Source organism: Macrosteles quadrilineatus, unplaced genomic scaffold (assembly GCF_028750875.1).
Source record: "Macrosteles quadrilineatus isolate MER2022 unplaced genomic scaffold, UCM_ALF_1.0 Scaffold_4__1_contigs__length_99947679, whole genome shotgun sequence".
NCBI lineage: Eukaryota > Metazoa > Arthropoda > Insecta > Hemiptera > Cicadellidae > Macrosteles > Macrosteles quadrilineatus.
In genome coordinates, this window is record NW_026542597.1 from 42,673,693 (window position 1) to 42,690,831 (window position 17,139).

At 34.9% G+C, this 17,139-nt stretch overlaps 3 protein-coding genes across 3 annotated transcripts in view; 1 reads left to right on the top strand and 2 right to left on the bottom strand.

The window, feature by feature from the left end:
- LOC128991335 (neurobeachin-like protein 1) overlaps positions 1-17,139 on the top strand; it is a 423,043-nt gene that overhangs the window by 136,000 nt on the left and 269,904 nt on the right. The gene's annotated exons all lie outside the window — the stretch shown is intronic.
- Positions 1,632-4,426, bottom strand: LOC128991346 (cuticle protein 7-like). The gene is made up of 2 exons (XM_054414152.1): positions 4,402-4,426; positions 1,632-2,372 (listed from the first exon to the last, which is right to left on the bottom strand). Exons 1-2 carry the CDS (start codon positions 4,411-4,413, stop codon positions 1,749-1,751), a joined length of 636 nt encoding a protein of 211 aa, XP_054270127.1. The 5' UTR covers positions 4,414-4,426; the 3' UTR covers positions 1,632-1,748.
- Positions 13,893-16,157, bottom strand: LOC128991352 (cuticle protein 7-like). The gene is made up of 2 exons (XM_054414159.1): positions 16,131-16,157; positions 13,893-14,573 (listed from the first exon to the last, which is right to left on the bottom strand). The coding sequence occupies exons 1-2, from the start codon at positions 16,140-16,142 to the stop codon at positions 14,019-14,021; spliced, it is 567 nt and encodes a 188-aa protein (XP_054270134.1). The 5' UTR covers positions 16,143-16,157; the 3' UTR covers positions 13,893-14,018.

Consider the following 17,139-nt stretch of genomic DNA (forward strand, 5'->3'; position numbering starts at 1 on the left):
ATTCACTCTACCTTTAATATAATCATTAGTATATCGCAGCCTCTCACTATTTCTACTTCACCTACTGGTTTCATGAACTACCCTTTGCATTAAAACCCTGTGTAAAGTGGTCAAACAAACGGAAATGTTATACTTATAACCCACAATCATCGTGTTTTATCGTTGTTTATACTTAACAACGATTAATTAAAATTAAATGTTATCCCCGATCTGTGATGTAACTAAAAAATAGGGTCTAACTTTTGTCTACAATGAGTTGTAACTAACTTTTTTGACGTCTGATGATGCCGAAACGGTCGTAACGAAAGTCTATTGAGCTGTAGACGAAAGGTAAACCCTATTTTATTTGGTAACAACGATTTAATAAAAAATGTGCACAGTCATTTTTAAGAACTGAATATTTATGTCATATATTGTTTGCTCTTCTTCAATAATGTATAAATATATTTTTCTTCTTATTTGAAATGTGTCAGTCCAGAGAGCTAAACCACTACTAAAACTGAGGCCTTTTTAGGGCTATGTCCTCTTCAGCAAGGGGAATAGATAAACCATGCAATTAAACAAAATGATTAAGAAAGTACTCAAAATTTTTGTCTTCAAATTATCACGAAAATAATTAGAGTTCCTGATGTGGTAAACCCTGCCAATTAAATATGTTATTACATGTGTATGATACCAAAAACCATCATTTTACAAGTATGTGTGACTTTTTATTCAGTTTGATTGTTTTTCAGTGTGATTTTATTCACTATTATTGTACTTTGATGTTATTCCTAATTTCGTTAAACACTCTACATTTAAATTTGTTTACTTAGGATAATCTGCTTTGTGTTTCTGTACGATAGTTTAAAAATTAAAACATATATGCGTCAATATCTGCTCACCAAAGATTCTTCAATGACTTATGGAAAAAGCGCAGCTGAAGTCACTAGTATTGCTATTACAGTTGTTTCTGTTTAAGGGCTCGGATTATGTAACTGGCTTTTATGGACTTGGGTAAAACCATTTCTCCGCTCATATTATACTATGCTTTGAGTTAAGTTAATATATTATGCTCTCTTTTATTCGAAAAAAAAACTCTCTTTCGAGTCGAAGTTTTCAGTCGAAGAGCTGCAATTTACTTAAACAGTTATACAATCCAATATTATTGTTTTCATCTGATAACGGTTTAAGCGGCTTCTTAAAATAGTACTATACACTTAATGTAATTGTATAAACCCTTAACATAATTTTAAAATAAAGTGTTGTATATCTTACACCAGTATGGATCGACAACTTTATTTTGCATTGAATGTAACAGATAAAGCATTGTTTGACATAGTGAAATATATTTTAACATTTTGCTTATGGCAATCAAACTTCATTGCTGTTATTGCTGATGTTATCAAAGCGTTGAAGCAGCTAAGAGTTTGGATTTGTTGACTACTGATTCATCAACTTTGCAGGTTTTATTTTTCTCCTTAGAATAGAATATCTTCAAAAAGGATTGTTTTACTCCGACTGGTTAAAAACTCACCATACACACGAACACATATAATTCAATCTAAATCAATTTAACTAACTATTTCGTTAGGGACTTTAACCTATAATTATGATATAACCGAATGTGGTAATAGTAATACACTATTAAGTAGGTTTTATAGAAAATGTATTTGGTAAAGTAATACAAAAATATACAACTAGTGATTCATGTCATATATACAGGAAGATGGAGATGAAAATTGGAAGTAACTAGTTTTATCACAGGTTTAGTACTTCTTGTAAGGAGCAGGAGCAGGGTAAGCGGGCTTGGGGTACGCGGGAGCGGGGGCGTATGGGGCGGGTGCAGGAGCGTAAGGGGCAGGGGCAGGAGCGTAAGGAGCAGGGGCAAGAGCGTAAGGCTTAGGAGCGTAAGCGGGCTTGGGGGCGTAAGCCGGGGCGGGAGCGTATCCCTTGCCGGGCTCCTTGTGGACAACAGCCTGGAAACCATATCCGTCGTCGGAGTACTCGACGATCCTCTTGCTACCGTCGGGCTCGTACAGCTCGTAGACTCCCTTGACGTAGTCTCCGTCGCGCTCCTCGTGCTGGCTCTTGATGTCGTAGGTGTGCTCATCGTTGACGGCGTAGTCGAAAGCGTACTTGGGGTGTGCGTCGTAGGGCTCAGGCTCAGCGTACTTGGGGGCGTAAGGCTTGGGAGCGTAAGGAGCAGGGGCAGGAGCGTAGGGGGCAGGAGCAGGAGCGTAAGGCTTAGGGGCGTAAGGAGCAGGGGCAGGGGCGTAAGGCTTGGGAGCGTATGGGGCAGGGGCAGGAGCGTAAGGCTTGGGGGCGTAAGGAGCAGGAGCGTACTGCGGCGCAGCGGCGGCTACAGCCAGCAGACAGGCGGCGACGAAAACCTGTCAACACAAATGAACTTATAATGAGATGTTGAAAAACCTGCACTCTCTGAAACAATAATACTATAACTACAACTATAGCAACTACTTTGGCATACATATTGAAATCAAACCTACCTTATACTTTTAAATAACCTATGTTGTAGGAATAACACGATTCATTTCGTAATTTTTAGTGTATTCGTAATCTTGTTATAAGTCATTTAAATACTCGTTTGTTATTTTACAACACATCGTTAAATGTTTTGCCCTTTAAGTCCAAACATTCTATTGCATAATAAGGGCATAAATTCTGGACTTTTAGTTTTTGAAAGGTTTTCATCGCTACTCAACCCAAATAAAAAACAAAGTTTAGTGCAATAAAATCCAGCATAGTTAATGTAATCTTAATATTACTGTATTGATCGTCCAGGAAAGGTTTGACGTTTGATTCAAATGTGGTTTTGGTACGATGTTTGGCACAATTCACAATGACGTCTATCAAATTTATGTTTACGTACTACCTTGTATATTCTTTGCTGAAGTTAACGCAATATAATTGGAACTGTTTAAGATTATTATTTATTTGAAATCCTGTAGTTCGAGGTACCTAATTGAAATATATGTTTATGAAGCATTACAACCATACTTAGGCCTACTAATAATTTACATGTTTACTAAAAATCTCAGAATCATGAAATAATATCCATTTTTAAACTTTAATATACATTTATTTAGTAAGTTTGATTTTTAATGATTTCCCATCCTCGTTAAACTCTTATTTAATTTACAAGTTTTAGTTTTTAAGATGTTACTGTACAGGAACATTTTGTTCAATGAATAAGAAGAAAGATTTTGTGTGGAATAAAACAAATATATCTGTACCTGGATACAAATTAGAATATTCTTTCAATTAACAGATGTTTATATACTTTTTGGTCTACTTTTAAAATATACTTTCTTTTTCTTTTAACAAAATAAATATTTTTGTGCTGCCGTTTTTGTATTTAGTATCTGCATAGTACGTATTTTGAACACACATCTAAAATAATTATTCAGATTTTTATCCTGATTACTCTAATTATTTTGATGTTAAAATATATGTTTAAAGAACATATCTAATTGAATACAGTTTACTATCTTAAAGGTCTTAAACATCAGTATTTTCATTAGTTTGTTTGAAAAAATAGTGTACCTTTTATGATTGTGAATATCATATCAGTGTACAAGTTAGTACTCTTAGGCTTGTTTTTATCTTATTAATAATAAATAATTTAAATACAATAAGTCCCTGCAAACTTAATTTCTTCTTACATTGTAAACATTATTTGTCAAAATAAAATTCTTTGTATTTAATTTAATTTTTTGCCATAGGTAACTGTCAAGTTTTAAAACGTCCTAGGGTTAAGCAGTTTTTACTCTAGGCTATTAATGTAGTTTATGCCTTGATAAGTTAAGTTAACGAGCCGGTATATTTTTTCTCGTTGGTTTTAACACACCGTTAGTATTTTTATCTGTAATAATGACATAACTATTATATCTAACTTATAATATATCTTAATATATTCTCACATAGTGTGACAACATTTCCGAAGTCGTATTGCTTATGTGTAAGTTTCCCTTAGTAAATCGCAAAAATTGTCCTACAATAACATAACCAACCTTAATGATACTAAACAAAAAACTGAAAAGAATCGTAGCGAATCGCTTGTGTGGGACATTGCTAAAAACCTTTAATTCCAGAGTTTGCCGGTTTGGACCCGAGCCGGCTTAATTTGAAACTAGATTGATTTTACATTCGGCTATAAATTGATGCTACTAAATAAAACTGCCTTTCAAAAATAATATTCCTAAGTGTTCAAACAATTACATTCCGCCAATCATAAGCACTACAAAAAGCTAACTTCTTTTCATAAAAACTCAAGTAGCATGAAGTGCAGATACATATAAACTTATCGAATCCTTAAACTAAACTTAACCGATAAACACTTTGACACAAACACTTTTTAAAACACTACACAAATCCAAGCACTGAGCACTGTTCACCCACCTTGAAAGCCATGATCACAGTTGTGCAGTACCGTATGACACCCTGCTAACACCGGCCGGTATATATACTTAGGGCTTTAGGCGGCCAGGGTGGGGAGGGGGCGCGGCCTTTCTATCAGTGCGAAATTCTTTGCACGTGCCGAAAGGGCCGCAAGCAAGGTTAATCGCAACTAGGTTACCGAATTTGAATAGCTAATGCTAGTTAGGTTTTTTTGCTAGTTAGGTTGTCTAAGATAATGTCTCCATTAATCTAGGACCACATAGTTGAAATAGCGAATTCTGCTAATGGTAAATCTCCCCCCTCCTCTGCCTGTAGGACATATACACGTGTTTGCAGATCCGCCCCCTGCTGTTACGGCGCGGCGCGGGGCCGGTTCGATCCCCGGCGGCGATCACATTCTATGTTATTGTGTCACAATAATGTTGTGGTAAACTTCATTTTCCAGTGACGCAATGGTTGGTCACATTACCTCTGTGCAATATGGCCTGACCTTATTGCCGATCTGAACCAGTTTTTGCAAAGCTGTAATTATTGATAAGGAAATTTCGGGAGTTTCACTAGATTGACATATATTAGGACCACAGTATTATGGTCAAGGTTCTAGTTTGCAAAGGTGATTATTAACACGTATACATAAAAGTTAAAACAATAAATTTGTAACCACTTAGTACGAATATGAAAATTTGTCATGCCTCTTTAGTGGGGAAATGTGTGTAAGTCTACACACCAAACCACAGACCGTTAAAGTCTCTGTCATTTTCTTTTGGTCATAAAATCGCATTACTCTCCGGTTACTGTAACAAACGTTCATTTCAATCACACAATATTCTAAGTAAAATTTTCGGTTTGCAAGTATGAAATAGGTAATTCTTAACCATTTATTATGTAAGCTTTTTATGTTAAAATTGCATTTTAAGATGTCTGCAACTGCAAACCTACCTGAGACTTATGAATAATATTCCAGAAATATTAGTTTACCTAATGAAATGTAATAACCGAATTTGCAGCAGTTATATTTTGATGTATATCACTTTAAATAAATAAACATTTCCATTTAAGGCTTCAACCATTGCCTTTTGGACACCATTGTGTAGATATCCCTTCTCTGTTGCGCAACTGTAGCGAGGTTTTATTCAATTACTAGTGTCCCTGTTGCTCGAATTCGGGCAATTGTTAAGTATTACAGGCGTCATTTTAAAACGAATAACAGTCGTAATTTTCAATGTTAATCTTATTGAGAAATACGAAATTTAAAGGGCACCAGGGCCTCACTCTCAATTTTTTGCCTAAAAATAAAGTTGCCTGCACAACTTCGCGTTACGCTCTTTCCAATGACACCAAAAACATGTCAATCGGGTCAGTAGTGTCGGAGGAGTAATTGTCACAAAAATCCTGCTTGCGTATTAAATAAGTATGAGAGCTCACCCCGTGGTAAAAAACTTGACCAAAAGTATGTATTGTGCAAACTTCTCTATTTTAACCCCACGCAGTAAATAAAACATGCTATTAGAATTTCTTCTATAACCTTCTTTTGGTACAACGCGCGTGTAAATCGGCCCAGTAATATGGCCAGGCTCCCAGGCTAATTGTCATAAGTTTTCCAAAAGCGTTTTAATATATAAGATTCACTAAAGGAATAGTAAACTTTTCAGGCACATGGGGAACATTTCATTTAACACAACCTGAATGTAAATCTGTCCAAGATCTCCAGATCTCACTCCTATTAGACTTAAAATTTTACCCCATGTTAAATTGTAAATAGATTTTTTAATATCTGTTTTTATAACACTTAGTCAAGTAATATCGGAAATCGAAGCAAAATGGACAAATATAGAGACAATTACACTAAGTACCAACCGCGTGTAATTCGGTCCAGTATTATGGTCGCTGTCGTAAGCTTTAAAATGTTGTCCCATGTTAAATCTCCATAAGAAAAGTCTCCATATGTATTTTTATATAATATGTTCCTAGAGGTCGCTCCATGTGTGAAAACCCTACTTAAATAATGTACAGACTTCTCTATTTTCCCCACACATTGTAAATAAAACATGTGATTGGAATATCTTCCATTTGTTTTGATTTTCTGTTTATATTTTGTTGTTATTTCGTCATCACCATGGCAACCCACAAGACCCATGTTATTTTTTTAGATTTCAAACTAATTTTTTGTGCTTATTTGTGAGCCTAATTCAATTTATAAAGGGATTCTGCACATCTACAGGTAAATATCTTTCATTTGGTACCAACCACGTGTAATTCAGTCCAGTGGTATGGTCAGGCTAGCTGTCATAAGTTTTGCAAAGGTTTTTTAGTATATGAGATAGATTTCGATTTTGATTTTCGATATAGGCTAAATTTGACGTAACATTTACTTTAGTTTAATTGTACTTATGCTGTTGTTTCAGTTATGTCCAATTGAAAAGTTGACATATTCCACATTATTACAGTATTACTAATTGACTACTAATAGTACTAATTGATACATACGGAAATGTCGGGGGATCAACTACATTTATTGTCATTCTAACTCTAGAACATGAGATGTTGTTTACAGCTTTCAACAGTCAAAAGTTAAAATTAACGATACGTACTTAATATTTTAATGGTCGTGGTGTAATAAACCCCTATATTCTCAAGCTAAATATAGAAATCACACATTTCAACTCGTTATTCAATTTATGTTCAAATAGATTTGAGTGAAAACTTATATGTAATTAAAAAATATGATTTTTTATGCATTAACATCAGTGTTTGAGGTACTCAAAAGCAATGAAATATCGCTAATTTATCATGTTATCCCAAAAGCTGAATATTTTGGCTCTTTTCCAATAAGCAGCAGCACAGTTACCTGAAGCAGTTCTGCCAGGTGTTGCAACGGTCGTTTTGGTGGCTGTAATTTGTTAAACGATTATGGCAAACCAGTTGTCCAAGTTAGAATGCTCTCATCTATATTTTTAGCCGAATACTAACTGCCGCCAACAGTTTCTTTTAAAACTGGGCTAAAGTGTTGTTAGATAACTTGTTTAGTGATAACTTTTATTTGTTACTGAAACCAAGTTTATAGGTTTGTACGTTATTAAGTGAGTTAATTTTTTTATTGTCATCATAATAAGAATCATTCTGTATTGGTAAAGTTGAACTAGTTTTTTACCGGTAAGTTTACCTAATATTAATATATCTCAATAAAGGATGAATACGCATTTTTTATTGTTAAATAAATGACTGTTGCTTTGAAATGCTAGTCTTGATAAACGACAAAGATACATAACAGAAACTTCTTTCACACCTTTATCTCATTTAAGCATTGCTAATGTCATTAGGTTCAAGCACCAATTGTAACTCAACAAAGTTTACGAAAAATAACGGCAAACAACTTAATGCATTACAATCAGTTAGGTGTGAATATTAAATGAATCTTTTTAACTTGTGATAAGTAAGTGATTACTTACGGAACGGCTTTAGTCTGCTAAACAATGTAATCCGTGGACAAGCCTGGGAACCGGTTTGGGTTATTATACGCTAATTTCCACACATTGGCGAATGTAGTCGATAATGGTTTTAGATCTCACATAATCGTATGTGTAGTCTCCTTTTCGCTCGTGGAATGCTATGCCTAGAGTATAAGAATTAAGTACAAGTTTAGAGTAACAATTGTAATACGATTCACAGAGTACTTGTACTGGTACTTCTCGACCTCTTTTACAACTTGTGTGACCCCGAGGTTAGACGTCCATTCTTAATGAAATCCAAAGCATACCAGACCTTAGTTATACAGTAGCAGGAACCATTCGTAACCATCAACTACGCTTTACTATTTTTAAATAATATTCTATTATAAAAATCTTCGACTTCAATTCAAATTAATTTTGTTTTTAAGACCAAATTATTAAAATTAAACTTATTTGTATTGGTTTAATCTACTCCTTTTGTTCGACTACCTATAGATGTGTCATAAAGTATAAAGTACCGTTAACTAAGGCATTTGCAATGACTTTTCTGTGGTGGTCATAAAGTGCATAATACCATTAACTAAGGCAAATGCAATGAGCTTTTCTGTGGTGGTCATAAAGTGCATAATACCATTAACTAAGGCAACTGTAAGGAGGCTTTTCTGTGGTCTCTTCTCATCATATCGTATCCAAATTGGTTTTATTATATCCGGAATTCTAAACGAACATCATTAAAGGTGATGTTCAAATGTCACTCCTTTACATTTTACAGGTTTTCCTTGCATATTCGATCATAGCAGAGTACAATATTGACGGTTAAAATAATCACGTTTTTATACGAGTCGATGTTGGTTTACTCTTAAGATATCGATAGCAAACAAAACTCATATCCATAACGATAAAATATTATTTTTAGAATACTTTGGATGTTTAATCCAATCTAATACTTTATGGTAACACCTTTTATGGCACAACTCTATGTAATACCATACTATTTTTGGGCATTCTGTTTCAGCGTGTACGCCAATAGCAATAGTTTTTTAATAACCACAAACGCTTTTTAAGGAAAAGTGGTCCAACCCCATCAATTTTTTATAAACAGTGTATAAAACCCGTCCCTATTGTACCGAAGTCTAGATAAAACTAGTGGCTAGCTAGCAGCACACCCCAAATATAAGTTTTAGATATTTTAACATGATTTCGCAGCATTTTGGCAACTATAGTTCTATGTTGACGAAATTTAGATAAAATTTTGTACATTCCCATTTAAAGTAGATCTCTTGGTCTAAAACACATAGCCTACTGCATTTCATTCATTGAAAGACTGAACTAGGCTATTGTATCGGCGACTGATTTAGTCCGCACCTTGCCGTAGGCTTTAGATCAACAATGCCAGCTGGGCGCGGTTTAGGTTATGGCCCGTAAGTTCACCCGTTTAGCCTCTAACCCTACTTTGCGTACAGTGACTTACAACTGAGGTCGAAAACCACATGGAACTCCAGACGAAAATATTAGTGTTGCAAAATCAGTGTATTTATCTGTATCACTATCGTTTATCGCCTTGTTATATAACAGTGTTTATTGCGGAATGTCTATAACACGCGCAACAGGCGGTCGAAATACTACCGCGCCTGTCATTCAATGACTAATTGTACCAAGTTGTGTTCCATACTGTTCAGTGAGTGATTTTAATTGAATTCTTATAGAAATTGAAACAACCGTAATCAAACTTTTGGTATTAATAGTGTTTATTGAAACAGACTATAAGCAGAAAAAGGAACTATGTTGATGGTGCATATTTATCTAGGGCCTAAATAGAATACATAAATATCAATATAAATAAATATTAGTGTTTATTAAGGGCCTATCGGTTTAAAATAGTATATTTCGTACCTAGAGCCGAAAATGAGATTTTGCCGGCTCGGGATAGTTTTTCAGTTCGAGACGAAATCGAGAATTTAAAAAGATCGAAAGCTGCAAAAACATTTCGGTCCGTGGTACGAACGCTATTTTTCACTACACTGTGCCCTTTTACCACTATTCACCAAAATAATAATGTACACTAACAGTCAACACAACTACAACTTTAAGGTTATGTAAAGAAATAATTTGAGGAATCAGCAAAAATAATAATAAATAGTTGCTCGACAGCGGTGACAATAAAACAAGTCTATTACAATGCTAAATGATATGGACACTCGTTGTGTTTAATATGAATTAATGATTTATGCAAGTACTTACTTTCTACATCAGCTGTCCACTTGGATAGCTGATTTTCGGCCTTAGGGATGTAAAAACCTGCTTGGTCCCCAAATGACGATGACAACTGGCATAGACAGCAATACGAAGTGTTGGCCTCCAATAAACGTTTGTAAAACCACTAAAACATCGCAGTGTGGTGAAAAAAAAGATTACAACCCTATGATATAATGTTTTCTTCGCGTCACTTTTGTAATGATTGCATAACTTAAATATTTACACATAAATGTGTAAATATTTCAGTAATGCAGTTATTATTATATTTACATGTATTGTTTAGATTGTTATGGATTAGTGGAACATAAACGACTATACATTAAATACCCTTCCCGCAGCAAACCTGCAGAAGTGAATTTCAACTTTTGTGGTTGTATTTTTGTTAAAATATTTCCATAAAAAAAATTAAATTCATTCCCTGTTTGACATTGGATTTAACATTGGACATGTACTTGGGTTTGCCGCTACGCGATCAGGGATGTTCTTCGATTGATGTTGTGTAAACGTTTTATATTAAAATCACAAATTCAAAAAAGGTTCATTCCTATTTACTTTTTGTTACCATAACTACATTACTAATAAACAACACATATTTTGAAATTGATAAAAAACATGTTTATACGTAGCTATATTACTTAAAATCGCTTAGTGTATTTTCAACGTTTATTTTTTTTTTTAAAGGTTATCGATCCTTTTGAACCTTGCAAATTAGGATTCGATATAATTACTGTTATTGCAGTATTAGAATACATATTTTAGGCCAATAGTTGCACTTCAATTGTAAATACATAAAATATTGATCTTCAATATTGATGGAATAAGAATAATTTTGGTTGATAGTTTTTCAAAGATACTTTATTACTTGATAAAGTTTTTACACGTAGGATTACTTTGAAGATCTAAAATGTAAGATTTTCGTGTATGGCTATGTAGGAACAATGTAAACATTACATAACAAATGGTATTAATGTAATGAAAATATTAAAATAACCTTATTAACTGCAGACTAAAATTTGTGTTTTTCATCTTACTTGTTATCTTAAATTTTAATTATACCACGTCATAAGTATAACATGTTATTCTAGGACAACACTGCGAACTTGGATGTGTTTTTATTTCTATTTTGAAACGTACAATTCGTTAAATTCGATAATTCGCGCGCCATAGTAATATGATCGAGAGCCCTGATACACACTCATTCACACTATTACATTTCATAAACTCCTCAATAGTTTATCAATCAAAAGGTCAATTACAAGGTAAATCATTTAAATTTACCAAAACACACTTTTTTGTATCAATACATTTGGCGGCTCTTTGTTATTTTGGTGTACAATTAATTGTTTATGCATATGAAACGCGTAGGTTTTTTTTCTTTTGGTAACCTCAAGTCACCAAATAATTCAGTAAAATACATTTTATAACTGCAAAATCGCACAGAAATTAAATAAATACAACTCTACCTAGATAAATGTTTGACTGTGTAAATTGTTTGTGTTTACCTAATACTGTACATACTACCTAAATACTAATACTACCTAAATACTACTAATCCCTATGATATTTATATTTAGCCCCAAACCCTATTAATTTATATTCATTCAGTCTTGAAATTACATCGGAAGCTGTATACATCAAACAATATCCATCAGCTTGTTCAATTTAAATCCGCAACCTGAATGTCTGTGAAAACATCCAGTGTAATCTTTCATATTTTATATTTTGTTTTAAGAGGGGTGTTAGCGATCCCTTTTAACCTTACATGTGCCCAACCACCGTAGGCTTGTGCTTGGAGCGTATCCAGCAAAGTAAGGTGTGAGCCGATACAGTAAAGTTGAAACTAGCTGGGGTAGCTGTGCTGATAAAATAATGTTCTGGGGACCAGAAACTAAAGCTACAACATCGCTGTCATCCATAGTCGTATTCAAAGTCAGTTAACCGAGCCACCGACACACCATTAAGTACTGTTAACACTTTCGGGAATATTGCATTCCTATTAAGCATATTTTAAATGTTTTAATGGAGTATTTAAATGTATCTTACAAAAGCTCGTCCTTTCAAGATAGTAGGATATTTTTCTATGATTTGACAACACTTTACCTCTGTGCGGACATTATTTTTCTAATAGTTGTAGCCAGTTTTAGACAATTTAGTACCAAGATTATTTGTGTATTTGCATTTTAGGTGTGGTATCATATGGAAAACAACTTGTGAAACGATTACGAATAGGCTATGTTCTAAAGGTATAGCTAAATATATGAATGGTATAACTAAAGTTTAAATTTTGTTTCAGGTAATTTCATTCTTCTGCAGTCTACTGCTGGGAGTTTGGTAAGCAGTTACTTTATTATAGTTGTTCACTAACAAGAAATGTTTCAATCAAATCAAATCAAATCAAATCGTTTATTTGCACATTAGATTTGTATACAATAACATGTATCAAATATCATGCATCGTCAATATTTACAAACTAAAACTAAAACATACAACATGAGAATCTACATATATACACATTATAGGCTTAGAAATTCTGAGACGGAATACACGGCATTTGAGCATAGAAAATATTTTAAGTTCCTCTTAAATAGGGACAAAGAGTCTTGGGATTTTATTGCCTGAGGCAATTTGTTAAAAAAATCGATCCCCCTGTAAAACGGACTCCTCTCAAAGGCCGCAGTTCTGTGCCTCGGATAACAGAGGATGCCTCCATTTCTCGTCCGGTGGTCATGGAAATGCCCTAGATGTTGAAATTGGTCCCTGTTGACAAAGGTCAAAATGAGGACCTGCTGAATGTACAACGAATGTACTGTAAGGATGCCAGAATCTTTGAACACTTCCTTGCAAGGATGGCGATGGGAGAGACCGAAAATGCGCCTAAGAATCTTTTTTTGGAGCTTAAGTATTCTTTCCAAATCAGAAGAGCTTCCCCAAACGGCAATGCCATAACGCAAAATGCTTTCGCAATATCCACGATAGACATCCACAAGAACTTCCCTGCTACAAGTTGAACTGAGAATTCGAATGGCAAACAGAGCAGAACTGGTGCGGTTAACAACACTTTGCACGTGATCATACCATTTGATGGAGGAATCAAAAATGACACCTAGGAATTTTGTGGTCAATGAGGGATTAGTGAGCTGCGTTTCAGGACTACTTTGATTATTCTGAGACGAACCAATCAGACCAAAATTGAGACCAATTGGTGTTTTGTTAGCAATAAACATCTCTAGTCACAGGTAAAACACAACTTGTCTTCGGAAATATCAAACGCCAATATAGTTATCAAACTCCTAAGTGATTAAAGTGCAAATATTTTATTGCATCTTTTAATTGCCAGCTTTTCACTCACGTTCTATGTAGAGTTGTAGTAACCTAACTACATGAAGACTGAAATGTATCTATAGTACCAACATCAAGTACTTCTTATCGGCCTAACACTGACTACGAAAAAAATATAACAGATTATGTGTAACAACAACAAACTGATAATTCGCATTATCATCTTATCAAATAGTTAGACTAACCTCCTGTGGTCGACGTCATAGTAATATGATTGAGAGTCTTGATACACACTCGATCACACTATTAAATTTCATCAACTCCTCAATAGTTTATCAACGAAAAGCTCAATTACAAGGTAAATCATTTAAATTTACCAAAAACGCACATTTTTGGTTCAAAACATTTTGCGATTTCATAAAGTGGTACAACCTGTATTTAGTTAATATTCTCTAGAATGTGTAACTAGTTTTAAAGATTGAAGTAAATTGAGGTATCAAAAACACGTTTTAATGTAAAAAATTAAATTATTTATTCTTGTATAAAAATATACAACTAATAATGAGCGAACACATATTTACAACAGAAATGGAGGTGATAGGTGGTATAATCAGGTAACAATTACTAGCTTACTTAGTAAGCAGGTTTCTTGTAGTAGCCGGAGTAGCTAGGAGCGGGAGCGTAGGGCTTGGGGGCGTAGGGGGCGGGGGCATATGGGGCAGGTGCGTAAGGCTTGGGAGCGTAGGGGGCAGGGGCGTAGGGCTTGGGAGCGTAAGGGGCAGGAGCGTAGGGCTTGGGGGCGTAGGGGGCAGGAGCGTAGGGCTTAGCGGCGTAAGGGGCAGGGGCGTAAGCCTTGCCACCCTCCTTGTGGACGACAGCCTGGAAGCCGTATCCGTCGTCGGAGTACTCGACGATCCTCTTGGTGCCATCGGGCTCGTACAGCTCGTAGGATCCCTTCACGTAGTCTCCGTTACGCTCCTCGTGCTGGCTCTTGATGTCGTAGGTGCTGTCGTCATGGACGGAGTACTCGAAGTTGTACTGAGGGTTAGGGTCGTAGGGCTCAGGCTCGGCGTACTTGGCAGCGTAGGGGGCGGGAGCGTAGGGCTTGGGCGCGTAGGGGGCAGGCGCGTAGGGCTTGGGGGCGTACTGCGCTGAGACAGCAGCCAGCAAGCAGGAAGCAAGTACGATCTGGAAGAAACTTTATTTAATAAGAGAATGTTTTTAACATGATATAAATCTTAGTACCGCAATTGAAAAGCTAATCTTTACCACTGCTCGTATCGAAAAATGGTTACTAATTAGTATATGTAATAGCATTGAAAATGACTTCGTTCTGTTAGAATTGCATCTCATATTTATTTATAACTTGATAAGAACCTCATTACTAACTATCAACGTGTAATTAGTAACTAGCATACAAACTAGAACTGTGCGTCACTTTATAGAATAGTAGTTCAAATATTTAAAAACATCTTACAACTTAAACAGTAAACTTTTTACAATACAATTTGTATTGGCTCTTTAAAATGAATTGTGCTATTTCAGTTTCATAAACGAAGCAACAATTACCTGTTTATACATATAATTTTATACAGTATTAAAACCTACAGCTAATTTCTAATGATATAGATTTATATTAATTAGGTGAATAAAGCTACCAACATTACATTTACTGTAGGTGACTGAAGCTGCCAACAGTTGTTCAATTATTTAACGAAGCACAAATTATGATGTATTATAAGCTCGGAATAATCCGAATATACGTTTTAAAATGTGTTATGTCGTATAACATATCCAATAATGCATTTGGTTATTATTAATCGTTATGATTATGCTGTTTAACAATGGCCAACTTTCAAAACCATCGTTGTTTATTTCCAAAATTTTACTACCCTAATTATTACGCATCCATCCGTGTCTAATTAGGTTTAATATCTTTGTTATTGTTCGAAGGGTTAAGACTAGTATCGATTTTTAAAACAGAGGTGTATTTATAAATAAAATTACCCACGATTACAAATGACTACTCTTAATCTTTTTACCCTTTTTCTAGCAACTTTTTATTCTTGCTGATTATAAGTTAGTGTCATATGGTTAGAATAGATAACACTAAAAACTTATTTTACATTGTATGATTTACGTTTTGGAATTGATAGATGATTATGTAAATAGATTAAGAAATGTTTCGTACCAAGATGTATGTTGTAGTTGTATGTAGTGGCATGCAGTTAAAATGTGTATGTATTGCAAACAGTTGACATTAACCTTTTGAAGTACTTAACTAAACAAGTATGAATATGTTGTATTTTATATCTGTTAAGCTTAATATTGTTATGTTAAACAATTTTAATGCACAAATTTAAAAATGTTTTCACATTAGTTAAAAAACCTCACCCTACTATTTGTTAAACACCTGCTTTGCATAGTAAAACTTTACAATGACTTAAATAAGCCAACACATTTTTTACTTGTTTTAAGAAATGAAAAACACGTTACATGTAAAAAAAAACAATAACAAATTATATATACTTGTGATTATTTAAAATTATATAATTATATCGCAACGCTTGAATTCAAATGACAAAACCTGTTTTACTACTTAAAAACCGGATAACATTTTTATTAATTACCTAGTTCCCCTACATTAAACACTAGCTTAACGTAAACTTATCTATACATTCACAAATCGTGCACTCATCCCCGACCGCACACACACTCACGCACTAGCACACGCACTGCACCCACCTTGAGAGCCATGACTACGTCTAGGGTCGGAATGATAGGCCTGTTATGTCACGGCCAGTATTTATACTTAGGGCTGTAGGGGGTGTAGAGTGGGAGGGTGGAGGGGAGCCAAGCCCTTTCACCGACCGGGGACGCAGCATTAGCAATTTCGGTGTACTATCTCATTTTCAGAGTTGTCGTCCTTGCTCGACGCCCCAGGCCAGCTGCTCCACATAGCGTCTGCGGGCAATACTAGAGATTGCGTCATGGACGTCGCATATGTGGAAGACACGGTCTTTGTGTGGGAAAATCGGGTTGCCTGGTGATGAAGATGTGTTAGGGGTGTGATGCAGATAGGAGTGTTTAGTTGATTCTGATTGATGAAAAGTATGGGGGATCCTCATCTATAGGAAACTCTATGTTGAGTGGACCTGGCTTACTCCATAATGTCAATATGGCAAACTTGAACATAGTACATAGTAGGAAACAAGTTCGATTACACGATGAGGTAAATTATACCACCATATTGTCATCTATAGATCAAACTAGATGTGTCATTCTCTTGTAAACGCTTTAGCCAGTAAATGTACGTTAAATAGTTGAGCCAACGACAGAGTGTGTTATATACATACGGTGTTTGTTAAAATCGCAAACATTGTCATATAAACTATGCCAGTAACAATAACTTAAAATAAAATAGAATAATTATAAGATAAAATAGAATTGCAGACTGTAGCACACTAAGTGAGTGGCTTACTCAATGTTAATTTTTTGTTAAATAAAACCTCCGTACCCTAACAAAAGTCAAAGGTTTCCCTCACCATCCGGAACTCCTCGGCTAAATGGCCTACACACGCACTGAACGCACAATCGCCCTATATATTGAGTTTAAAAGATTTACCGACCAACATTGATGGTCTTGGCACATTCTAAGAGAGTACATGATTAACAGAACTTATGTCAGTCTTCTAGTATCATTCAGCCAATTCTAGTGATTGCGTTTACGCTAAGTATAAAGAAAGACTAACCA